The following is a 26,251-nucleotide window of genomic DNA, read 5'->3' as shown; positions in this document are numbered from 1 at the left end:
CCCTGAAGTTGTAGTGGAACAGATTAAAGCTATAAATTACAGATTTTATCTCTCTAAAGTTGCAGTAGAGTAGATCATATCAAACCTTATCTCACTGAAGCTGTAGTGCAATAGGTTAAAAATAAACCAACCTTATCTCCCGGAAGTTGCAGTTGAGCTGACTGAATATAGGGAATCTTATTTCCTTGAAGTTGCAGTGGAACAAATTGAAGCTATAAATTGTAGATCTTATCTCTCTGAAGTTGCTGTAGAGCAGATCGTAGCAAACCTTATCTCCCTGAAGTTGTAGTGGAGCAGGTTGAAGTTACAAGTCTTATCTCCCTGAAGCTGTAATGGAACAGACTGAAGATAACGAATCTCATTTCCTTGAAGTTGCAGTGGAACAGATTAAAGCCATAAATTACAGATCTTATCTCTCTGAAGTTGCAGTCGAGCAGATCATATCAAACCTTATCTCCCTAAAGCTGCAGTGGAATAGGTTAAAAATAAATCAATTTTATCTCCCTGAAGTTGCAGTGGAGAAGATTAAAGCCACAAACCTTATCTCCTTGAAGTTGCAGTGGAACAGGTTAAAAATAAACCAATCTTATCTCCCTAAAGTTGTGGCGGAGCAGATTAAAGCCACAAACCTTATCTCCCTGAAGTTGTAGTAGAACAGGTTGAAGATACCAATCTTATCTCCCTGAAGTTACAGTGGAGCAGATTGAAGCTATTAATCCTATCTCCCTGAAGTTGCAGTGCCCCAATTTCGCCCGGGCCTAATTTACAAATAAATTACAAACCAAACCAAAATAACAACCAAAGCCTAATGTCCACAGTCCAATTACAAAAAAAAACTACCAGCCCTAAAAATCCTGATGGCCCAAACAACCCAAAACACTTAACATTTTCAGAAAAGAAAAAAATGGGCAGAAACCCTAGCCTCTTTGCGCCGTCGCCTCCACGTGCTGTCTGACACCTTTCTTCCAGCATCAACTCCTCTGCCACTGTTGGTTGACTCCAGAACCACATGCAAAGAAGAAGCAACACGCAAAAAACAGTAATAAGAACAATAGAAAAATAAAAAAATAATATTGTAAAATGGCTATAAAAAACCAAAAAACAGATTGTAAGGGGGAGATTTTTATGGAATACAAAAAAATAGAGAATCGAATATAAAATTTGAAATCAGATTTAGATTCAAAAAAGAAAGGTGATTTATTTTACTTTCGTCTTTTTCATCCTTTATTTTTGAAAAATATAAAATAAAAATAAAAAATAAATGCTTACTGGTGTCGTTTCGAATCCCACCACCGCGAGTGAAGGAAAACACCGTCCTCGATGATGGATGGCTCTCTTCGATAAAACAGAGGAGAAACCGAAAGGACTTTTTAGGGTTTTACTTTTTTTAGTTGAGTTTTGAGGAGATCCGCCCCAGACCCGGGTTCTAAGAGCTAGAGCGCTTAAAACAGAGGGTCATTATGTGAACTCCGGCCACCATGGACGGCGGCTGTCACGGTGGTCCTACGACCCATCCTGGCCGGATTCAGGGGAGAGGGAGAGAGTTTTGAGAGTGTTTTTAAAGTTTTTTTTAAAAAAAGGGATAAATGATTTTTTTGGGCAGAAATATGACTTATATAGTCGGTCTAGACGACGCCATTTTGAAGGTCGTTCTCAAAGGCCAAAACGACGTCATTTTGGCCTCTGACCCAAGACCCGACCCGTTTTGGCCTAGGATCCGCGTGTTTTTTAACGGAAGAGCTAATTGCACCTGTAGCCCTTCCGCTTTTTAATTATTTTGCAATTAAGTTCTTTTATTTTTTAATTTTTACCCTATAATTTATTTCGATTACATTTTAGTCCATATCTGAACGACGCTGTTTTGGAGGAGAAGGGAGAATTTCTCATTTAGCCTTTCCCTATTATTCACGCTTTCATCTTAGTCCTTCCCTTTTTATTTATTTCTAATTTGCCCCTAAATTTTTGTTTTAAAGTTCAATTTAGTCATTTTTTGTTATTTTTGCTATTTTATTATTGAAATTAATTAATTTAATATTATTGTTACTATTATTATTTTCCTTTTTTATTTATTTACTTGTTATTATTACCATATTATTAAATTAATTAGTTTTGCATTATTATTTCTAATATATTTCTTTTTATATTTATTTATTTACCTAAATATTTTAAATACATTTATTTTATTATATCGTTTTATTATTTATATCTTTTTATATATTTTCAAACTCTAGATTATTTATTATTCATATTATTATTATTATTATTATTATTATCATTATTATCTTTTTAATTTACATAGTATTTATTTATTCATTTGTTCACTATTAATTTTTATTATTATATATTTTAGTTCTTTTTTACTTATTACTTTTTTATTTTTTTATTAGCTTGTTTGTTCTATTTATTTTATTCAATTTTTGTCTTTCCTATTGTCATTCATATTAACGCATTTATTATTTTGTTATGCATATTAACACCGTACTTTATTTCTACCAATTCGTGTTACATTAATCATTACCCAATACATAAAACTTTTTAATAAGTGATATGTCGTATTTTGAGATTTGAAATGTCGTTCCCTAACTTACGGGGTTTCGATCCTCTCAATAAATCTGAACTCACGAACCTTTTTTAAACATAAGGGTCTGTTTGATTGTAGGAATTGATTTTCCGGAAAATCATTTCCAACTTTTCCAGTGTTTGATTGGCGGAAAACATTTTCCATTTGGAAAATGAACTCCAAAACAAGGGGAAATGGGTTACATTTTAGGGAAAATGTCTTACCCTTTCAATTTTCGTAAGACATTTTCCGTGCTCTCCTCTCTATCGCCTCCTTCATTCCTTCCTTCATTTCCGGTAGAAAATTGCTTCTATTTATCGATTTTCCAGTAACTTGTTTTTTTAATTATTCAATACTTGTTTTTTAACACAATTACAAATAATTTATTTGATATTATTTTTTTTCAATTTATAACGATTAATATTATGGCTTAATAATTGAGTATTATTATAAATAAATCATTGCAATATATGTAAAAATAATTTAAAATATAAAAATTTATTAATATATATCAATATATGTAAAAACAATTTTTTCGAAAAATATTTCCAGGAAATCTGCCAAACAGCCGAAAATATTTTACACAGATTCAATCAAACACCAGAAAATATTTTCCAGTAAATCATTTTACAGAAAAGTAAAACATTTTCCCGAAATCATTTTACGGAAAATATTTTACTGGCAATCAAACAGACCCTAAGTTTTTAATAATCTCGGGAATTAAGAAGAGATCATATTCTAACTTACGGATATGATTTCTTTCTAAAACCAAGATAATCAAATATCCTTCAAAATAAATAAAACTTTTGGTGTTTATTCTCGTTTCGAGGATTTAAGATATTATGTCCTAACTTACGGGATATAATTCTTTTTATCGATTAATGTGAAATATGCACTGTTCTAATTTTTTTTCAATTAAGCGATATTTTAACAAAGGATAGTATTTTAAATCTCTTCAAAGTTTTCAATGTTCGACACTAAGACATTAATTGATCAGCTAGGTACCAATTTTGGGCGTTACGAGGGTGCTAATCCTTCCTCGTATGTAACCGACTCCCAAACCCGTATTTTTGAATTTCATGGACCAAAATTGTTGTTTTAATAAATCAAGTCATTTATCAAAAACAACCACTTTTCGAGGTGACCCGATCACAACTCATCAAAAAGGATTGGTGGCGACTCCCATGTTCTTTTTCGTTTTCAAAATCAAAGTCGACCCCTTTTAAAAAAATGGTTTCGATCGCGGTTTTACCCTTTAAAAGAAAATGGTTTCGACACTAACTAAAATATTTTTTAACAATGTTGGCGTGGTAGCCTGCCTGTAATTTACGTGTATTTTATGTTGACATGACACTATTTGTCTTATATGACACATTAACAAACAATTTAAAATTTATAGAAATATTCAAAACTTAAAAATTTTAAATTGTTGTTGATCGACATAATTAAGCAACGAATAAGTAAAAAAATAGCCGAAGAACTTGAGAAATTAAAAACAAATTTAAAGTGGAAAAGCCCCTTCAAAGAGGATAAAAAACCATTGGTAAATATAATTTTACTATAATGGTAAAAGAACAAAGAGTACAAAAAGATAGAAATAAAAACTAAACCTCAAACCCGAAAACAAAAAACCCTTAAAATGTAAACACAAAATTCTCCAAAAGTGTTATGAGTCTTAATCTTTAATGAGTGTATTTTCTAATGTTGTAAAAGAGTCTATTTATATGATAAATTCATAGGTCCAATAATAATAAAATAATCTAGACTAATCAGAGTTCGATTGAAATAAATAAACAGAGTTTAACTGGGAGATTATTGAAACAAATAAACAGAGTTTAACTGGGAGATTATCTCTCAAATTTGACTGAAATATAAGGTATACTTAACAAATCTCCACATTAACTCGTATTTCCACAACACCATCTTGCAAAGCCCGTCATGGACCTATCTTGAACTATGTAGGGAATTAATTGAGTTGAATCTGTGCTTAGAAGCTAGAAGACTTCTAGCCTTCAACTTGTGCACTGCCAAATCAAAACTAACTTGGGTCTAATTTTTACGAACACAGTACCCTAACTTTTATAAACCTGCATCCAAAAGGGAACCTCTCTTCAACCAAACGGTCATACATTTTTCCTTCCTATGACCAAGTTGCCTTTGCTCCAAACGAGTTGACTTCAACTTCGTAACGGATAAGGGACGTTCGATTTCACCGATCATTGTAGAACCTTCCAGAATATAAAGATTGTCGGTCCTTTTACCTTTTAACAAAATGAGATCCCCACGAAACACCTTAATGTCACTCGATTTGATATTGATTTTGCAACCTTTTGAGTCTAAAATACTTAAGGAGAAGAGATTCTTTTGTAAATCAGGTACATACCTGACATCTGAGAGTGTCCTAATCGTCCAATCGTGCATCTTAATTTTAATAGTACCAATACCAAATACCTTACTGGGTGAATCATTTCCCATGCGCACAACTTTACCTTTAACCGAACTATATGTGGAGAACCATTCTCTGTTGGACACATGTAGAAAGAAAATCCCGAATTTAGGATCTACTCGGGCGTAAGCTTGGAGCTATTTCTCGTTGACACTAACAAAATATCATCACCGCTTTCGTTGGCCAAATTAGCACCAGCTACATTTTTCTCGTTAATCTCAGCAACCATTTTATTTCGTAGTTTATTATAATATGTTTTGACGTGAGCTTAGAGGTGCTCATGGGTTGGGCGGCCCAGCCCGGCCTGAAGGCCCGCCCGAAATTTGGGAGGGTTTGGGTAAAAAATAGGCCCAAAATATGGGCTCGGGCAAAAAAATAGGCCCGTTTTAAAAACGGGCCGGGCCTCGGGTAAAATTTTTTTGGCCCGGGCTCGACCCGGCCCGGATCTAAATAAATTTTTTTTATTTTCAAAATTTATTATTAGAATTAACTTTCCCAATTCCCCTCCCCATTTCCCCGACACCCTTCCCTACCCTTTTTTTTTCTTCAGAGACAAATCCCTAAATTCCCTTCCCTTTTTTTTCCCCCAAATCGAAAACCCACCTCGCCCGACCCACCATTCCACCTCCGGTGACCGGTCCTCCACGACTCCACCTCCGCTCTAACGGTGCTTCCAGCGAATCTAGCCTTCAACGTCTTCAAATGTGAGTTATCTGTTAACGGTTTCCTAATTTTTTAACGTTTTCTCCCTTTTTTGCTTTTTGATGTTGGTTGTGATTTTGATTTTTACTGTTAATGGTGTTCTAATTTTGATTTTACTGTTAATGCTGTTAATGGTTGTGTTTTTTATTTTTGCTGTTAATGGTGTTCTGTTAATGTTGCCATATTTATGGCTTGAAGGTGTCCTGGCACATAAATGGTATCAACACAAAATGAGGTTGAGAAAATGAGTTTAAGGCCATCGAAATTGTCAGTGTTTAAGCTATGACGAACCAGTAACAATGAATGGAAAATCTCAAACGAATTGGAATATGATGTTTGCTTATTTAACTGTAAGTTTATTTATTTATGAACTGTGATCCTCTTTATGATAAAAAAAAGACACCTACTCAAGGGTATCTCATTGAAATTATTATTAGATTATTCTAGCCATTCTGAAATGAGTTGTCTGAAAACCCAATACAAACATGTTACTGTAATGATGGTTCAAAGCACATATATGTAGCAGAGAGTAGATAAAACTTGGTCTGGTGTAAAGATCCTGGCATATATGATTATAGTTTGTTTTAATATTATATTCTGGCAGGTTGGTGCCAGTACACATCATTCATGCATTAATACATGATGCCTTAAGTCTTGATTAAGCTCTTTGTGTGGAAAGAGCTATGGATTCCTAATTTCGCTTATTTTCTTGTTAACCTAGTCATTCAGTTGCCTTATAATTTGCTAAGGATGAATCATATTATAAATCAATTGTCAGAGTCTCATGGACCTTCCTTTTATGTCTTTGTTGTCACCTTCTTTTTCTTTTTTATTATTTCAGTTTTGAAAAGCTAATGAATTTTTATTGGTAATAATGCATTCTTACTACCACTGACTTGCAAGAGCTTTGTTTGCTTATATTTGGTAGCCTGAACTTTATGTTAGTGTAGACACAATCATAAGTAGTTGAAACCTGAAGCTCATTGCATCCCTCGCAGAAAAAAAAAATATTTATTTAAGCGGGGGCTGAAATTAGTTCATTTATTTTCATTTAACTAGTTCCAGCATCAATTGAATGATTAATTAAGAGAAAGCTAGGGAGTAATAAATTGCAGGTTATTACCAACTTACCGTTACATTTATGGTCTAAACATTTGTTTGAGATTTGTTTTCATTCATATTCCAATTCGTTATGGTCTAAACGAATTGGAAAATCTCAAACGAACTGTTACATTTGTTTTCATTAGTTTGATATAGTAGTTGTGTTTGCTTTGTTGTTTTATTTAATCTCTCTTTTTTTTTTGTGTTTGCTTTGTTTTATTGCAGAAACAAGCTAATTAGTGAGGCAGAAAAAATAGCAAGCCCAGGCAGGTTGCTAATATCACTATCTCAGACCCTTTCCTTCAAAACAGTCAACCTTAGCGACTTTTCATTTGAATTTAGTGTGTTCTTTTAGTATTACTTAAAGACATGTGACAAGTTTGATCTTGTATTACAAGGCTACTAGTATAGTTAAATAACTAGTTTATTATCTCGTGCAATATATGAGTTCGGTATTATGCTATTATGTATTATGTAATATGTATTTATTTTTATATAAAAATGGTCGAATATCATTTTATCCCTCTATTATGCTTACAAGTTACAACTAAACTTTAATCTTTATATCCTTTTAACAAAATGATTAAATTTTAGTTTCTATACTTTATTTTTTAACATAAATTGGTGCTTATATTTTATAATGTTATTAACTAAATAATTAATATTGTTAATTTTTTATTAAAACAATAATTTTAAATGTAATATATTGTTTTAATAATATATTGTTATAAAATTTATAATATACTATTTTAATATACTATTATAAATATACTTTTTTAATATATTGTTTTAATATACTGTTATAATTATATTGTTTTAATATAATGTTTTAACTTTTAAATTTTAATATACTTATGTTTTCTTATCTCAAACATAGTTTGAAGCAAAATTAGAGATTGAGATTTTCAGTGCTTGATTTTGTTGTGATTATTATGATTAACAACAAACATATGACTAAAACTTTGTACTAATATTTAAACAGTGGCATTCAAATTTTTTTAGATTTATTCTGATTAGTTATCATATTCTTTCTTGATATGCTATGCTAGATTTGGACATTCATTTGATACATTCTAGTTGATCTCTTTTTCATCTAGTAACTTTGATCTTTGGATTAAAACTTTTAAAAAAGAAAAAAAGTTGAGCTTTACCATTTTAAGTATAGAGTATAGAATAAGAAGTTAAGAACTGACTCCATATTTTAAAATTTATATAATAAATATTTTTTGGCTACTTTTGTCTTACTTATTAAATTGAGTATGGAACTATGGATCAAAGATCAATGAGAGTAATAGTATGGATCAATTTTGATATTGTTATCCTTTAAAAGCATAAAAATGTAATGATATGATAAACTTTAAAATATTTAAGTTAAAAAGTTAAAAGGAATTAAATTCTTAGTTAATTGTTTGTAATTACTTGTATAATCATTTTTTATTTTTAAGATTTGATTGTTTGTAATTAAATTACAATTTGATTCAAATAAGTAATCTTATTTTATTTTTTTGTTCATTATATACAAAAAAAATTACAATTTGATATTTGATATAAAGTCAATAACAATTAATTTTAATAACAATTAGTTTTAACTTTTAAGTAAAAAAAAAACGGGCCGGGCCTGGGCAAAATATCAGGCCCATATTTCAGGCTGGGCCGGGCCCAGGCCTAGGAAACGGGATAAATTTTTTTTATGGGCCCGGCCCGAACCCGGCCTGGCCCGGCCCATGAGCACCTCTAACGTGAGCTAACTTCTTACAATAGCGACACCTTTTTTTTTCACTTCTTTGATGCTATCAAAACAGAAGCTTGCCTATTTGTCTTACTATCTGAACCAAACTCATTGTTGAGTTTATATTTACTCAACAAATGACCCTTCACATTCTCAAACGAGAGTTTGTCTTTGCCATAAATCAGTGTCTCTCTAAAAGACTTGTATGAAGAAGGTAAAGAGCACAAAATAGTATAACCTGATCTTCATCGTTAATCTTAACCTCAACATTATTTAAATCATTAAAAATAGTAATAAATTGACTAATGTGATCTCTAAGAAGCTCACACTCGTTCATGCGAAACGTAAATAGACGTTGTTTCAACACTAAACAGTTAGCTAGAGACTTAGTCGCATAAAGAGTTTCTAACATTTTCCATAAGGCGGATGAGGTTTTCTCTGTCAATACCTCCTATAATACCTTATTTGCGAGGCACAACTGGATTGCAGACAGGGTCTTTTCATCAAGCTCTTCCTATTTTGTCTTATCTAGATTCTAATGTTTTTTTCCGGTAACAACCTTTTTTAGGTTGGTCTGAACTAGAATTGTCATTATCCAAACTTGCCACAGATTGAAATTTGTGACACCATTGAACTTCTCAATGTCAAACATTGTTGCTGCCATATCTGAACAGGCTAATCTACGAAAATTAAACTAGCTTTGATACCACTTGTTGTTGATCGACCAGATTAAGCAACGAACAAGTAAAAAATAACAGAAGAAATTGAGAAATTGAACATACAAATTTAATGTGGAAAAACCCCTCCAAAGAGAATAAAAAACCATGGGCAAAGATAATTTTATTATAATGACAAAAGAACAAAGAGTACAAAATATAGAGATAAAAACTAAATCCCAAAACTCGGAAACAAAGAATCCTCAAAACATAAACACAAAATTCTCCAAAAGTGTTATGAATTCTAATATTTAATAGGTGTATTTTCTAATGTTCTAAAAGAGTATATTTATAGGCTAAATTCGTAGGCCAAATAATAAAATAATCTAGACTAATCAGAGTTCAACTGAAACAAATAAACAAAGTTTAACTGGGAGATTACCTCTCAAATTTGATTGAAATATGAGGCATACTCAACATAAATTAAAAAACTTTAAAAAATAGCATGGAGTACACATGGATTGCCATGTAGACTGCCATGTTTAAAGATTAAATGTTTTAGCCAGTATTTTCATTAAAAAAAAAAATTCAACTCTTTCTAAAAGGTTAATAGTCAAATTCAACTCGTTTTAAAAGGTTGATGGTCAAATTAGTTTAAAAACACATAGGGCCAAATTGAAAAAAAAATGTAAATATTGAGAGCTAAATTTATCATTATGCCTTTTTTACCTTTAAAAAAACGTTTACATTTTTTTTGTCAATTTGGTTCTTATTTTTTTATTCTAAATTTAGCCTTCAACCTTTTAAAAAGAGTCAATTTTGACCATCAACCTTTCAAAAAGAGTCTAATTATTTTTTTAAAGAAAATTGTCGCACTTTGATTTTATTGTTATCTTTACACATTTGTTAATAAAATGAGTTATTGGTTTGATGGTAAAATGTTAATAAAATTATCCTTGAAACTCAAGTTTGATTCCTTTCTCAATCATCATTTGTATCTTTTGCATTTTTTGCCCAAAACCATAGTTATTGCTGCCCATGCTGTAACTCTAGGTATATATTGTATTTTATTTTCTATGTAACTTTTTTTTTTCATTCTTGTTTTCACATTGTCATCCCTCCCCTAAAAACTTATTTTTTCTCTCTTTTGATTTCCTTCCTCTTGTGTCACCCTCCTCTCCTTTTGTGTCGATATCGATCGACTCTTGCCGCCCCTCTTCTTTCTCTTCATGTTTTCTTTTCTTCTTTTTCTGTTACCGCCGTACCTTTGCTCTTTTCTCTCCTCTATTTTCTTCTTCTTTATTTCTTTTTGGTTTCTACCAAATTATCATTTTGGGCTGCTTATATCTCTACTGTTTCTTCCATTTTGGATCCATACAAGTGTAAGTTTTTTTCAAGATCTGTCTTTATTTTTGCTTGCACAGCAAAGTGTAGGAATCATTCTTTTTCTGATTTGTATTCGGATCTCAGAAACTGTTCTAGTTTATCCTAACGCATGTTTATTTTATGTGTTTATTTTGATGAAGGTTTAGATCCAAATAGCTCAGGTATTCAGTGACATCAGAAGTTATTCGCAACTCTATCTTAAGTCGTAATAGTGTAAGTAGAGATCCTGAAAATCAGATCTAAATGGTCATTGTTTCTTCCTATTATGGTCAAACCTGTAAGGGTGTTAAAGGCTGATTTTTTACTGTGTTATGTTCATGTTGTGTATAAATCTAATTGAGATCAAGAGTCTTAGGAGCTACGGATTTAAGTTAGGTGATTAAATGCTAAAAATACATATTTTATGTAACTTAATTGGTCAATTTATGAGAATGCACCACTGATTTTTCCATGTTTATATTAAATTTTATACAGGGGTGCAATTTGGGGCTAAATAGAAGAAAAAGGAAACAAGCGGGCTAGATTGAAGAAAGGAGCAAAGAAGGCGGGCCAAAACAGAATTTTTCTAATATGTAATTAGCTGAAATTTTATTTTGACTTAGTGGGAGATTATGTAGGGATTTTGATATCATGAGAATATTTTATTTCCTTGATTTTCTATGGCTAGTGGCCTTTAATTTGGCAAATTTGTTCAACGCCACTAGTATAAATAGGGGCTACTATGTTCATTCATTCATCAAGTTTTTCATCAAGTTTTCATCTTCTGAAATATAATCTTTCATTTCATCTTTATTTGTTGGCTTTAGTTCTTTATTTTCTTTTCCAATTGTTAATTTCCAGCCTTGGAAATATAACACTAAGCAATCAAACCTTGTGTCACCCATATCCACCCACCTACATTTCCATTTCATTTATCCAACCCTCTCCAGATATGCCCAACTCCAATATGCCCCAAACCTTAGTCAACTAAACTCATTTCTACTTCAGGTCGGTGTTAGCTTTGTCAAGATTCGTGAGTTACAAACCCGAGCAATTCAATTTCTAATTTTCAGTATTTATTATTTCTCCGTATTAAAAGTATGATTTCATCAAATCACAAAGTCAAATCAACACTAAGTAAAAAAAGACGTCGTTTGAGTTAGTGTGGTTAGACGCACAGTTGGAATTTTGAAAGGATCGATTATCTAATCGATTTTCCGTGAACACATTGGCGTGCCAAGTGGAGATTGCTGTTTGGTTCCGTCAAGGGAAGTAGTAACCGAATTTAAATGCCCCACGCGGTTGAGGCATTGGTTCGAGCTAGGCTATTCTAGAACGCAAAGCTGCCAGAGTTGTAAATTATGAACGTTTCGTAGGTTGTTCGATCGGCAAGGGTTAGTCATAGGACGTTCCATGACTAATTTACACAAGGAAGAGTTGGTGTCCGAGGCGTCCTTGGTAGCTTTAACTAGCTTACTGGAAAAGAGGAGTTCATCTAATTTCGAGGATCGGTTCAAAGACGAAAAAACCCGTGCCTGAAGCTGAGCTAAATTTAACTGATATTTCTTTGAATTACTTAATTGCTTTTCTTATTTAATTGTTTTCAGCTTTTACTTTTTACACAATTACTTTTTTTTCCCTCTGTTTATTTTAGGTGTCATACTTTATCCCCCCAAACTTCTTGGGCACGACAACTGCTCAGACATAAATCTGGTCAAGAGAAAAATAATTTTCAGTAAACCCAGTCTCTGAGGGTTCGACCCTACTCCCTATACTGCTCAAATTTGCAAATAAGGTGTAGGATTATATTGGTGGAATCGACAACCATCACTAGGTGCTTCGGGTTGCGTTATTCAGGTGTGGGTCTTAACTTTATGTGTTTGGTGTTTGATGTAAGCATGGTTGCTATTGTTGAGTGTCCGTCAAGTGGTGTATGTGTTATTTTGGTGATGGCCGAATGGTCTTATGCCACCCATGGGGTTGGCCGAACATGGTAAGTAGTAAGGTGGGTTGGCCGAATGCAATAAGTGCCCAATTGGAATTAGTCAAATGATCAAGGGCTTAAAACATGACTAATCGAATGTGTAAGTACTATAGATGTTAAGTCGATTGTATATTTATGATACTGTATATATATACTGTATGTTTATGATACCATGTGCTACTGTGATCTCAGAAATGTTGTTGGTTATATGTTTTACTGTAACTTGTTTGTTTATATGTATATATATTGTTTATTCTGTTTAAGACTCACACTGAACATTTAAAGCTCACCCCTATGGTTTTACTCCTCACAGATAATTTTTGAGGTCAGGATCAGACACGGTATTCGAGGAGACTCATTTCAGACAAATTTTTTTTTAAATAAGGTACTTTTAAACTGAATTTTATTATTGATTTTAGGACTGTAATGGTTATTTTGGATTGTGGCATGTGGCATGTGGCATGAGTTTGTTATTAAATGGGATTTTTCATGCATACAATTTTGTTAAAAGTCGAACAATCTTAATAATTGGCTTGATATTGCTTGGGACACAATTTTTCATAAAAAAAACTAAAGGCTTCACTTATTAAATGGACGTTTCTTGGTAACTATCCAGAGGTTTTTTTTTTTAAATATGACAAATTAATACTTACGAAATTGAACGGTTTTCCTAGGTCATTTCAGTGACCAACTAACCTTAAAAATTCGGCCGTAACGTCTAGACTGGGTTAGGGAGGTTACACAAATACTGATTAAAACATTAAATTTTTGAACATGGTAGCCTACATATAATCTCCGTATACTTTTATAATTTTTTTATAATTTCTTTTAATTTTGAAAAAAAAATTGAATATTGTTATAAAATTTAAATTATTTGTGCTTAAATTAAAAAGCCAATTCAGGGTTAACAAACCTAAGTAGAAGTGCAAACCACTTCAATCTCACAATTTTCCATATTCGTAGTTGAAGTTTCAACTACCAACTTGGACTGATCTGTTACCACCGAAGAACGCTCTGAATCGTCCGTCCATGTTGAACTCCAAACACGTGCAGCAACAATGGTGGAATTGTGATCCAGCAAATGCTCGAACGGATTTGAAGGTTGAGGAATTTCGGCTGCTCCATCTAACATTTTAACCACCATGCTCATCAATGGCCTTCGTTCAGCTCTATACTGAACATACCATAAAGCCATCTTCACCATTCTCTCCACGCTCTCTCTATTTCCTTCTTTGATCTCGCAGGCTTCCATTAACTCTCCAATATCACCATTGCTCTCAATGTTCTTCCACACCCATCTCGGGAACCACTCCTGGCTGTCCGGAAGTTGGACGTTAAGGTTCCTCCGCCGGCCTATGATCTCAAATAATAGCATCCCAAAGCTATAAACATCACACTTCTGGGTTATTGGAAATGGCATCCAAAGTTCCGGTGCTGCATACCCTGGAGTTCCTCGACCTCCTGTCATGCTCATATGAGTGTTTTCCCTGTTGCATAGCTTGGCCAAACCAAAATCAGCTACTTTGGGACAAAATTTTGAATCTAATAGGATGTTTTCAGGCTTTATGTCATAGTGAATGATTCGTTGTTGACATTCTTCATGTAAGTAAGCAATTCCTTTTGCAGTTCCTACAGCAATTTCATGGAGTTTCTCGAATCCTAATATCTTTTCTTGGGTAAATAAAAACCTATCAAGTGAACCATTTGGCAGGTATTTGTAGACTAATGCCCTCAGGTTCTTGTCAAAGCAGAAGCCAGAGTCGAACCAAGTTAAAATGATGAACTCTGCCGATTGTGCCCACTTCCGCCATGAATTGTTGCTCGATTCTTTTATCCGAGGTTCCATGGAGAACCTTGACAGCTACCATGGTTTCATCGTTGAAAACACCCTCGTATACAGCTCCAAAACCCCCTGAACCCAACAAAGTGGAGAAATTATCGGTGGCGATCTTTACTGGCGAGAGGTGAATCGGATTGGTTTCTCCTTTTCCATGTCGTTGAGGAATTGATCCATGGTTGCTGTTAGATTCAGAAGCTGGGGAACATGAACACTTTTCTTAATATGCTGACGTCTTCTGAGTATACCGATAGCCAAAAAAAGGCCATAAGTCGCGACCACGACGATTATTGCAGATGGTTACGAGTGAATTTGTGATCAGTTTGTTTCGACATATGGAGGAAGAAGAAATTCATTTAAAGATTACCTATAGCTGTAATTTCTGAACTTGATGACATTGATGATGATGATGGATAGAGATTGGACAAGTAACAAGAGAAGATGATGAAATGAACAATATATTAGATGTCTACCATCCGAAAGTAGAATTTTTCGCGATGGAGCAATGCGTCAATGAATTAATGCAAGAGACATGAGTATACTGAGTTCCTGAACTTTTCCGGTTGTGCTTAATATATAACATAAATGTAAATAAAATTATTTTTCTCATTATTCAACTGAATTGATGTTTAAAATATACATAATAGCATTAAAATATTAAAAATAATTGAAGAAAAATCTTTGGTTTCATGGTAAATCAAGATTTTATTGATTCAAATTGTACACATGCAAATTTATTATTTGATTTTTAAAAAATTAAGAATTATCGAACAATATAATTTATTTTAATTAAATATATTAATAATTTGATGATCCTAATAAAATTATATTTATTATTTTTTAAATTTTTAATAATTTGACACTAACTTAATAAAATTGTTAATATATAGCATATATAAATAGATAATGGGATTTTACAACTAATTTCTGGAATTGACTACCGTATTACAGTCTGGATTTACTAATTGGCTGCACTTGTTGACTTGAACGGCTTGCAATTAAATTTGTACTTAACTTTTATCTTTATGCAATTTGGGCGGCTTTCTTCAAAGTAATTAAATTCAAATAAAAAATTACAATTTTATTAAATTAATGGTGATTTGAACTCATCAATTTCAAATTTTAATCTAAAATCAATGTAATTCTCAATAAAATAAAATCTCTCTAGCAGTTTTCAAATTATTAAATTTTAAATTTATATAAAAGATTTATTAAAAAATATAAAGTTTAAGTTTAAGATTGGGAAGTGCCCTTGAATTTTTCAAAAAATATTAATTGAACTTTTTTAAAAAATAACTCAATTGGGTTCTTAAATTTTAAAATTTTTATCAATTAAATCCCTTGATCAATAGTTCCATCATTTATCGTTATTGTGCTGATACAGTAACAATCGCTAAGTTAGACGTTATGATGTTGAAGTGGACAAAAGAATGCCTATTATTTTAATATGGACAACAATTTATCTATACTCATCATGGGCACAATTTTTAAATTTATAAAAAAATTATAAAAAATTATAGATGGTTGAAATAAAAATTATTTAAAATTTTAATGTCTAAAATGAATTGAACAAATAGAGTTTGGTTATTTGATACTTATTTTTTCTTAATTTTAAATTTAGTCCTTAAACTTTTAAAAAGAAGTGATTTTGACCATAACCTTTCAAAAAGAGTCTAATTAAATTTTTTAACGAAAATCTAATTAAATCGTTAAATTTTTAAACTTAAATTTAACATGGTAATTTGCATGGTAATTCAAATATTAATTTTGAATTTTTATAATTTCTTTTAATTTTGAAAAAAATATTTTTAAATATTGTTATACATTTTAAATTATTTATTACATGTACAACATGCTTAAATTAAAAAAGCAATCCAGGCTTAACAAACCTAAGTAGAAGTGCAAACCACTTCAATCTCACAATTTTCCATATTCGTAGTTGGAGTTTCAACCACCAACTTGGACTGATCTGTTACCACCGAAGAAGAAGACTCTGAATCGTCCGTCCATGTTGAACTCGAAACACCTGCAGCAACAATGGTGGAATTGTGATCCAGCAAATGCTCGAACGGATTTGAAGGTTGAGGAATTTCGGCTGCTCCATCTAACATTTTAACCACCATGCTCATCAATGGCCTTCGTTCAGCTCTATACTGAACACACCATAAAGCAATCTTCACCATTCTCTCCACGCTCTCTCTATTTCCTTCTTCGATCTCGCAGGCTTCCATTAACTCTCCAATATCACCATGGCTCTCAATGTTCTTCCACACCCATCTCGGGAACCACTCCTGGCTGTCCGGAAGTTGGACGTTAAGGTTCCTTCGCCGGCCTATGATCTCAAATAATAGCATCCCAAAGCTATAAACATCACACTTCTGGGTTATTGGAAATGGCATCCAAAGTTCCGGTGCTGCATACCCTGGAGTTCCTCGACCTCCTGTCATGCTCATATGAGTGTTTTCCCTGTTGCATAGCTTGGCCAAACCAAAATCAGCTACTTTGGGACAAAATTTTGAATCTAATAGAATGTTTTCAGGCTTTATGTCATAGTGAATGATTCGTTGTTGACATTCTTCATGTAAGTATGCAATTCCTTTCGCAGTTCCTACAGCAATTTCATGGAGTTTCTCGAATCCTAATATCTTTTCTTGGGCAAATAAAAACCTATCAAGTGAACCATTTGGCAGGTATTCGTAAACTAATGCCCTCAGGTTCTTGTCAAAGCAGAAGCCATAGAGTCGAACCAAGTTAAAATGATGAACTCTGCCGATTGTGCCCACTTCCGCCATGAATTGTTGCTCGATTCTTTTATCCGAGGTTCCATGGAGAACCTTGACAGCTACCATGGTTTCATCGTTGAAAACACCCTTGTATACAGCTCCAAAACCCCCTGAACCCAACGAAGTGGAGAAATTATCGGTGGCGATCTTTAGCTGGCGAGAGGTGAATCGGATTGGTTTCTCCTTTTCCATGTCGTTGAGGAATTGATCCATGGTTGCTGTTAGTTTCAGAAGCTGGGGAACATGAACACTTTTCTTAATATCCTGAGATCTTCTGCGTTTAGCGATAGCGAACATAATGCCAAGAATCGTGACAATGGTGATTGCTGCAGATGGTTACAAGTGAATTTATGATCAGTTTGTTTCGACATATGGAGGAAGAAGAAGAAGAAGAAGAAATTAATTAAAAGATTACCTGTAGCTATAATTCCTGAATTTGCTGCCATTGGTGATGATGAATAGAGAATGATGAAGGAATAAGAGAAGATGATGAAATGAACAATATCTTTAATGTCTAGCATTCGAAAGTAGAATTTTTCATGATTGGAGCAATGGGTCAATGAATTTCGACGAAAGAGATAAGATCAAAAGTCTCCGTCTAAACGCGTATTACCTTTTCCAATTCCTTTGAATGTTAACCAGTTAGTGCAGACATTGAATGCACACAGATATAGCGACTTAATAAAATTTTGGAAATTCTATCATGGAGAGTATATTTAAAAATAATATATAATAAATAATAAAACATACAATTTAAAATTAATTAATTATGTATGACATTAAAATAAAATAAATAAAATTATTAATATATAAAATTTAAACATGTAAACACACTAGATTAAAAATACTACATGTTTTATTATTGTTTATCTTAATAATATCATCAATCTTTAGTTGGGATCGAATTAACTTATAATACTAACTTAATCATCTTTATCAATACTAAATGGTTACGCATTTGTGGGTGAAAAAAAAATTATATAAAAAAATTAATATAAAATAACAAATTAGGCTCCAATTGAAATGGTAAAATATAAATCAATGAAAGCTATAAAGGTTTGGGTTTAAATCCTATAATTTTATACATGTTTTTAAGATATAAAATAATAAAAATAATCTCAAAATAATATTTAATTGAGATGGTGCTTAGTTGACTCGTGACACTTACTTAATCAAGCACTTAATATACAATATAGATGTAAAATAAGGGTATTTTTGTCATTACCTAACTGAATTAGTGTTCGGTCGACTCGTGACCCCAACTCAATCAAATCCTTAATATATAGTATAGATATACAATTTATGAAGGTAATAAATTATGCATAATTACATTAAAATATAAAAAGTAATTGAAAAAAAATCTTTAATTTCAGTGTAAAAATAAATTTTATTGATTTAAATTGCATGAATTAATTCAAATATTATTACATATAAATTTATTATTTTTTAAAAAATAAAATATTATTAAATAAAATAATTTATTTTAATTAAATGTATTATTAGTTGAGTTATATTTTCGAGAATAATTTGATGATCCTAAAACTTTGAATGATAAAATAATATTTATTATTTTTATTTTGATTACTAAAATATTATTTATTATTTTATAAAAATATTTTTAATAATTTTACAAATAAATTAAGATTCAATTAATTTCTAATACTAATTTAATTAAATTGTTAATATATAGTATAGATAAATTGATAAGGGGCTTTTACAATCAAATTTTGACTTGATTGATAAAATATAAATTAAACTTTTAACCTATAGAATAGATAAGTGGGTTTTTTTTTGTAAAGATAATCTTAAAAAATTAATTAATTATGAAAATATTTGAAAAAAATATATATGAAAATGATTTGTTTGTTATAGTTATCACCGATGCCACTTGACTTATCGACGACACCATTTTTATTTTTCATCGAATCATCATATTTTAAGAAAATTTAGTGTCGTCGCTGTATTAAACAACATCTTTATATATTTTTTGAAATATCTAAAAAAAATATGAATATTTACAGTAAAATTTTTTTTTACCAGATACCGCTATTTGCTAAACGACACCGATCAATTTTTTTAAAATTATTTTTATATTTTCAGATGTAGATAAAAACATATATAAAAAAAATAATTTTTTATAAGTACAACCTGACGTATCTACTACACTATTTTAATTTTTTATGCGTGTCAGCCAAGAGACACTGTCAAAAAGGTTTTACACTTTCTTATTTTATATTTCATATAAAATAAACCCAATGGGTGGTTTGGTCAAAGCCAGACCTTCTCTCTCACAGACCCTGGGGATTGAACCAGTGGCTGTGGGTCGTTTCAATCACAAGGTGCTAAAATGGTGATCAAATCAATGAAAGAAAGTACCCAAAAAAAAAAAAATCTGGCTCTGCTTGTGAAGCGATACCCATGTAAAATATTTTTTTAATCTTTTTTCTTTTCAACAATAAATTTAAAAATATAAATAATTTTTTAAAAAATATTTGACTGGTGATACTCGACACACTTAGAAATCAATTAAATTTTTTTATTTTTTATTGTAAATACCCATATTTTTTATATATATTTTAAAATATATATGCGAATGCCTCTTGATATAATAACGGCACCAAAATTATTTTTAAATATAATGATTAGTAGATAATTAGGTGAAAAATAAAGGTGGTACTGTTAATGTGTCCAACAACACTGACAATAGCTATAGCAAACAAATTATTTTCGAATATAATTTTTTTCCTTCAAACCATTTTTATGGGCTTTTTACCTAAATATTATAAAATAAAAAAAATACTAAAATAGCATGTTTTAAAAAATATGTACCAAAATGGTACATTCAAACAGGTGGAGGGTGGTGCATAGGCGGCACCACCCTAGAATTCTGACAAAATTTGATTGAAAACAATAATAAAAATAAAAATAAAAACTGGTGAAGGTAAATTAATAGGTGGCACCTAAAGAAAACACGGGTCAAATACGACTCGTATACGAAAAAAACCTGACCCAAAAACTTGACCCGCTGTCATTGATGAAACAACACAACTGAGCGGCAGGGGTCATGCCTACTGGAGAGGTGGCACCGCCTGGTCCCGCTTAGTGTAGAGACGGCACCCCAAGTCACGCCATCTCCACAGGCGGCACTGGGATGCGGTTGTTAGCGATGGGACGAATCATCTTTGTAGCCCGTGAGTTGTGTGTTTGGGGACCATTATAAGGTCTCCAATGCCCCATTTTTGGTCAGAAGAGAAAAGAAAGTTTTTGAAGAAGAGAAGAAGAAGAAGGAGAGGGCGGGAAGGGAAGGGAAGGGAAGGGAAAAAGAAAGAAAAAAAGAGAAGCAGAATAGAGAGAGGGAAGGAGAAAGAAAAGGAAAAAAATAAATAGAAAATGAAAGGAGAGTTTGTTGTTTAGGGAAGATTAATTGTTTAAGAAAAGATTTTTTTTGTTATAAATTAATGTTAATTTGTTTTTGTTGTTATTATTGTTGATTTAATTCGGATTTAATTTTTAAATTTATTTTTGTAAGGTATTATTTGGTTAAAAAGAGCTATTAAGATATGTTTATATTTATTTTATATTTTCATTCATTCATAATTTATTTTTAATGTTTATTGACGTAAAAAAGCCTATTTATATTATGTACAAAGAATGTTTTATTTTTATGTAATTTATTTGGCATGTTATTTTGATTATTTTAATATAATTTTTTTATTTTTTATGTAGGTAAAAGATGAGACCATTGATATGGAATTTGTGAATGGGATCATTGAGCTGAAATTTATGAGATAAATTAGGAATCATAGTTTATATGTTCTAATTTATTAAGATTTTATAATTGAGAATAAGAGTTTATGTTTTTAAATTTTATTTTATGTTTTTTTATAAATATTATAAATGAAATTTCTTTTGAATCCTTCTATACAAAAAATAAAAATATTTTTTGATAATAATTAAGTTGGCATGTTATTATATATATATATATATTATATTTTAAATCAATACATTTTACTTATTATCATTTTAATATTATAATAAAAATATTTGTATTTATTATGTTTTTGTTATATTTTTTTATTGGCATGTTATTTTTATTATTTTAATATAATTTTTTTTTATTTTTTATGTAGGTAAAAGATTAAACCATTGAGATGGAATTTGTGAATGGGACCAGTGAGTTGGAGTTTGAGTTGGAATTTATAAGATATATTTATTTTGTTAATGTAGTATGGCAAAAAATATGATGTGGACAAAACCGTTTGGTATTTTTTTGTAATTAAAAGCAATATATAAAATTTAGGCATTTTGATAAATACTTAAAATGCATCAAACTTTGAAATTAATTACCAAAAGTTGTTTTGAAATTACAGGAATCGCAATGGGTTCATTGATTAAGAACGTTGGTCGCATATCAAACACAGTTAATAATATGGTAATATATTGTTATTTGTTAATCACGGGTTCCCTTAAAAAAGTTCTACGTCATTTACGGAAATAAATTATGTTATTATAACTATTTTCTGTAATTTAATAGTGTTAGGGCTCGAACCACGCATTGAAGGGTCGTGATATTCCCCGAATGAACGACTGATGCCATACATGGAGTTAGCTGGATTCGGGTCAGCAGTATTGGTCCGAACGTTTGATTTGTGGTACGATTTAATATCCGTATTGGTCGAGCGTTGGCGCCTAGAGACCCACACTTTTTATTTGTTGTGTGGGGAGTGCACTGTCACTCTGGAGGATGTTGCATTGCAACTTGGGCTCCCAATCAATGGGAGTGTCGTAACGGGCGTAAGTACGATAGCTGAGCTGATTGCCTTTGTTATAACCTATTAGGAGTCTCACCCAACGATGTTGTGTCCAAATTTACGAGTTTGAGATTTTCATGGCTGAAAACCAAATTTCAACATTTATTAATTAATGCCACTGAGTATGAGGTGATGTGCGCAGCTCAAGCGTACATTATGCATATTATAGGGGGTGTATTGATGCCAGATGGGAACAACAACAGGGTTCATTTGATGTATTTACCCCTATTAGCTGATTTGTAAAATGTTCGCTCATATAGTTGGGGTTCCGCAGTTCTGACTATTCCGATATTTGTGACATGTAATTACTTTGTATATCTTACTCGAACCGTGTTAAATTTTAACCATGTTATTAATCGTGCAGTTTATCTGGATGCTTATTAGAGACCAAAAATTGCAGTTGTTATACCCTCGTCTGCATATATTTATTCTCACCTGTGGTGCATTAACACACCAATTATCATTTTCTAGATAGTTAGGTGGTATAATGGGGATCGAGTACTCCGGCAGTTTGGTTGCATCCAGTATATCCCAGCTCCACCAATGCAATTGGAGAAGATTCACGGGATTAACAAGAGAAGAAAACATGGAAATAATTCGGGGGTTGTGCTCCAGAAATATATTGCAATATGGGATAATCGGATGGCGCAGATACCTCATACGGATATTTCTTCCGATTTGCAACCATCGTTAGAGTACATACAATGGTACTCTAGTACAAAAAAACCATATTTACTTAGTGGGCAGTCGACTGTAGTCCCCTCGCACATGCATTGACTTAGGGCATATGAGCCAGTGCTTGATATAAAGGCCGAGCTAGAGCTAGAGCTTGAGATCGAGCCCAAGCCAGAGTTAAAGCCCGAGCAGTCACATACACATTCCAGTGATAGTTCTTATCATCCGGAGTTGCGGGTCAATGACTATTTCCCAGACTTTAGTCCAGTAACACCGCAGTACAGCTCCTCTCGGCCCGTATCCACCGCATTACTCTATTCCTCCTGGGTCGTATCCATCGTAGTACAACACTCCTCTTGACTCAAGTTCATCAATAGCATTCGGGGCATATAATTTTTCTTCCATGTTTTGCACACCCCCACCTGCGATTGAAGAGGATGTTGATCACCTCGATCACCCAAAACGTGAACGTCGACCCCCCGCAGAAATATACCCCTAGGACCACACCATCAAACCATCAATTTTAGGGGTTTCAATTTAAATATTACAAAGTTTGTACTTTTTTATTCTGAAAAAATATAAATCAAGAAAAAGATAATCTTTGTATTTATTTAATTAAATTAATTGCAACATTAAAACTTAGAACAAACTTTGTGGTCATAAATTAGATTAATTGTAGCATTATAACATTACAACATTAAAACTTGGAACAAACTTTGTGGTCATAAATTAAATTAATTGCAACATTACAACATTACAACATTAAAACTTGGAACAAACTTTGTAATATAAATTTTGTAATATAAATTAAATACATTACAATATTAAAACTTGGAACAAACTTTGTAATATAAATTTTGTTATATAAATTAAATACATTACAACATTAAAACTTGGAACAAACTTTGTAATATAAATTAGGTACATTGGATCACATAAGCTCAATTCCTACTCGATCGTGATGATTGTCCAGTATGGTAGTTTCGCTGCGGGCATTTACTCCGATTATGACCAGCTAATCTGCATAATCCATAACGCTTACTGTCGAATGTCTCCCTAATGTCCATTTTATTATGAATTCTGGATGATTGCGGACGACCTTTCGGATTCCTACGCAACCCTTTATCTGGGACAAGCTCGAAAGTCGTCAGAGGCACCTCTCACGTAGACAGGTCAGGCAGGACGGGAAACTCATTCTCCCAGATACGCAACATGCGCTCAAGAGTGTACACATCATCGATAAATTGTTCAACATTGAGCGAGACTTTAGCACACGCTGCCACGACTGCACACATGGATAATGAAGTGTTTGGAACCTCTTGCAATCGTATTTTTTTATTTCGGAGATCAACTCCATTGGACTTAGATGGTATACCGGGTCGACAAGCGATGGTCTCCGCAACTCGAAATGTTTCAAGACGTTGTGAATATACTTCTACATTTATCGACCTCGTCATCCGATGATTTGCAACCATTGCATCCCTAACATCTTCGACAAATATGTGTCCCGCCTCCATCTGGTTGACTTGTTGTTGACCCATTCTTGGCATCAAGGTAGCCAACTTGTAAAATGTAGCCGAGAAGACAGATGAAATCAGAAGATGTTGTGTTTTCAACAACACAGAGTTGATCTCCTCCACCAAGTTTGTGGTAATATGACTATAGTGAAAACCCTCGTTAAAACTTTGAGCTCATTGCCACAGTTCCACCCAACCACTATCAGAAAGATATGTTCATTTGACCCTTCATGTCACTTTCAAGTCGAGTCATTTTTTAGCGAAAAATGTGTGGCTTTAGCTCGTGCGTTGTATATGTATTACGAAAAGATAAGTTTCAGTATTACCCTAAAACATTAAAACTTATATTGAAAAGATAAGGTTATCATTTACCCATTCTTACAACTTGTCTCCACCAGTTTGCATGCTTATAATCTCGATGAAAGTTAGTTGCGATGTGTCGCATATAGTAAACGAATCTCGAGGGCACATTGGAACGCCTAATGGCGGTAATTAATTCTTTCCCTCTATCAGAGATGATGCAAATATTATTGTTTCTAATAACATACCTCCGCAGGTTGGTAAAGAAGAATTCTCACGATTCCATGCTCTTCTTATCTACAATGGCAAATACTATTAGGAGCACGTTCTTGTTTCCGTGTCGAACAAACGTAAAAAAGTAGGATCTGTGTATATTTTTCGTATAGCCAGGTCCTATCTATTTACACAAACGGTTTGCAGTGGGGAAATACGCACACACATGGATTAAACATCCAGAACATCTGATGAAAAATTCTTTTTCCCGTTTGTAGTTGGTCATCCAAGCCGTAATAAAGCCTTGTTTGTAACTCAATGACAGGCCCCAGTACATACTCTCGCATAGCAGTTATCTATCCATGTAGCTTATTGTACGATGCATCGAAATCCCCGTACAATTACTTCATTGTCATCTGTTTAGCTATCCATACCTTTCGGTATGATACTCGATCTTAGAATCGTACCTGTATTTCAGTAATCAATACTGAAACTTTAATGGTCAACATGTCCTTCACCATTGGCATGATACATGTACTGATAGTTTTAGAATCAAGTTTTCGATGATCTTCTGTTATATATGCTGATGTGCATGTGTGAGGCCCAACAAATTTTTTTATCTTTCACATCTACGACTTTTGAATAAATGCAGCTCCACCCCGCTAATTGCAGCATTTCGTTGACTTCTAACACTCCCCAATATATAATGTCAGTTTAGACACTACGACTTTATAGTCCGTTGATATATTCATGCTATACCATTTAATAGCAAATACACACTCTTCCTTACTTTCAAATTTCTAGCCTACTAACAACTCCCCAGGATTGAAATCTCCGGTCAGTTGGTGAGTAAGTAATATTTTATGGTACTTCAAGAACTCGGCTATGTACGCCGCGTCGGGGTCTATGAGCGACATGTATGACCCAATATTATTGTGTATCATAATATGTCGAACCTAGTTTCCGACTGAAGACGCGTTAATGTTTCCATCGTCATTCATGTCATCGTCATTAATATCATCGATGACCTTGTCCACATCAGGATCACTATCACTATCGACCTCTTGATCACAAGGATCACTACTACCATATCCATTATCACCAATCACATCAATATCGGGTGCAACATTAATGTAACGCCCCAAAAATTTAAGTCTTTATTTTTTTTGCATGATATGACACAAATTGCTTGTTTGCTTTAATGGCTAAGTGATTTGGGTGTGTATGGAAGTGTTTGAGAAGCCTAGGTTTAAGTCTTGGCTTCTATAAAATTTTTAGTTTTGCTCTTAAATGAATCTGGACACTGGCATATAGGCCTTATAAATAATAGTGCTTGTTTTATGACGCAAAAAGAGCTTGTGGTCTAGTGCCAAGGTGGCGTATTGTGTAACTGTGAGGTCTGAGGTTCAAGTTCTGATTGTGCAATAGAGTATTTATTTTGTTGCTTGAGCTGTATAGGTAGTGGAGTTGGACTGAAACACAGCTAATGGGAGTTTGAATAGAATTTGAATGGGGTTGTTGAGGGAGTTGAGGAGAAATCGATGGAGTAATTCAAGGAGGGATAAGGGGAGA

The 26,251-nt window shown here is 32.6% G+C and overlaps 1 protein-coding gene, 2 long non-coding RNA genes and 1 pseudogene across 6 annotated transcripts; 2 read left to right on the top strand and 2 right to left on the bottom strand.

Annotated features, from left to right (window-relative positions):
• Positions 1 to 5,488: 5,488 nt before the first annotated feature.
• LOC107904744 (uncharacterized) lies at positions 5,489 to 7,327 on the top strand. Its single transcript, XR_001686314.2, has 2 exons — positions 5,489 to 5,710; positions 7,035 to 7,327. It is a non-coding gene; the product is annotated as an uncharacterized lncRNA (long non-coding RNA).
• A 2,963-nt stretch (positions 7,328 to 10,290) lies between these two features.
• LOC107903083 (uncharacterized) lies at positions 10,291 to 11,332 on the top strand. Of its 4 annotated transcripts, none has more exons than XR_001685697.2 (3): positions 10,291 to 10,576; positions 10,721 to 10,793; positions 11,055 to 11,332. It is a non-coding gene; the product is annotated as an uncharacterized lncRNA (long non-coding RNA). The 4 variants fall into 4 exon arrangements; XR_005914148.1 differs by having other exon boundaries at positions 10,721 to 10,826; XR_005914147.1 differs by having other exon boundaries at positions 10,291 to 10,793.
• Positions 11,333 to 13,287: 1,955 nt separating this feature from the next.
• Positions 13,288 to 14,830, bottom strand: LOC107904745 (G-type lectin S-receptor-like serine/threonine-protein kinase At5g24080; annotated as a pseudogene).
• Positions 14,831 to 16,129: 1,299 nt separating this feature from the next.
• Positions 16,130 to 17,807, bottom strand: LOC107904746 (G-type lectin S-receptor-like serine/threonine-protein kinase At5g24080). Its single transcript, XM_016831209.2, has 2 exons — positions 17,579 to 17,807; positions 16,130 to 17,489 (listed from the first exon to the last, which is right to left on the bottom strand). Exons 1-2 carry the CDS (start codon positions 17,682 to 17,684, stop codon positions 16,270 to 16,272), a joined length of 1,326 nt encoding a protein of 441 aa, XP_016686698.2. The 5' UTR covers positions 17,685 to 17,807; the 3' UTR covers positions 16,130 to 16,269.
• Between the last annotated feature and the right edge of the window lie 8,444 nt (positions 17,808 to 26,251).

The sequence above is a fragment of the Gossypium hirsutum genome, chromosome D05 (assembly GCF_007990345.1).
Source record: "Gossypium hirsutum isolate 1008001.06 chromosome D05, Gossypium_hirsutum_v2.1, whole genome shotgun sequence".
Classification (NCBI taxonomy): domain Eukaryota; kingdom Viridiplantae; phylum Streptophyta; class Magnoliopsida; order Malvales; family Malvaceae; genus Gossypium; species Gossypium hirsutum.
This window is presented reverse-complemented; position numbering and strand designations above follow the sequence as displayed.

What these genes read in the sequence shown, in the direction of transcription:
- LOC107904746 (XM_016831209.2), bottom strand. Translation starts at nt 17,684, where the DNA reads ATGCTAGACATTAAAGATATTGTTCATTTCATCATCTTCTCTTATTCC. An exon ending in TTCAGGAATTATAGCTACAG is followed by an intron (nt 17,490 to 17,578) that starts GTAATCTTTTAA and finishes AACCATCTGCAG; the next exon opens with CAATCACCATTGTCACGATT.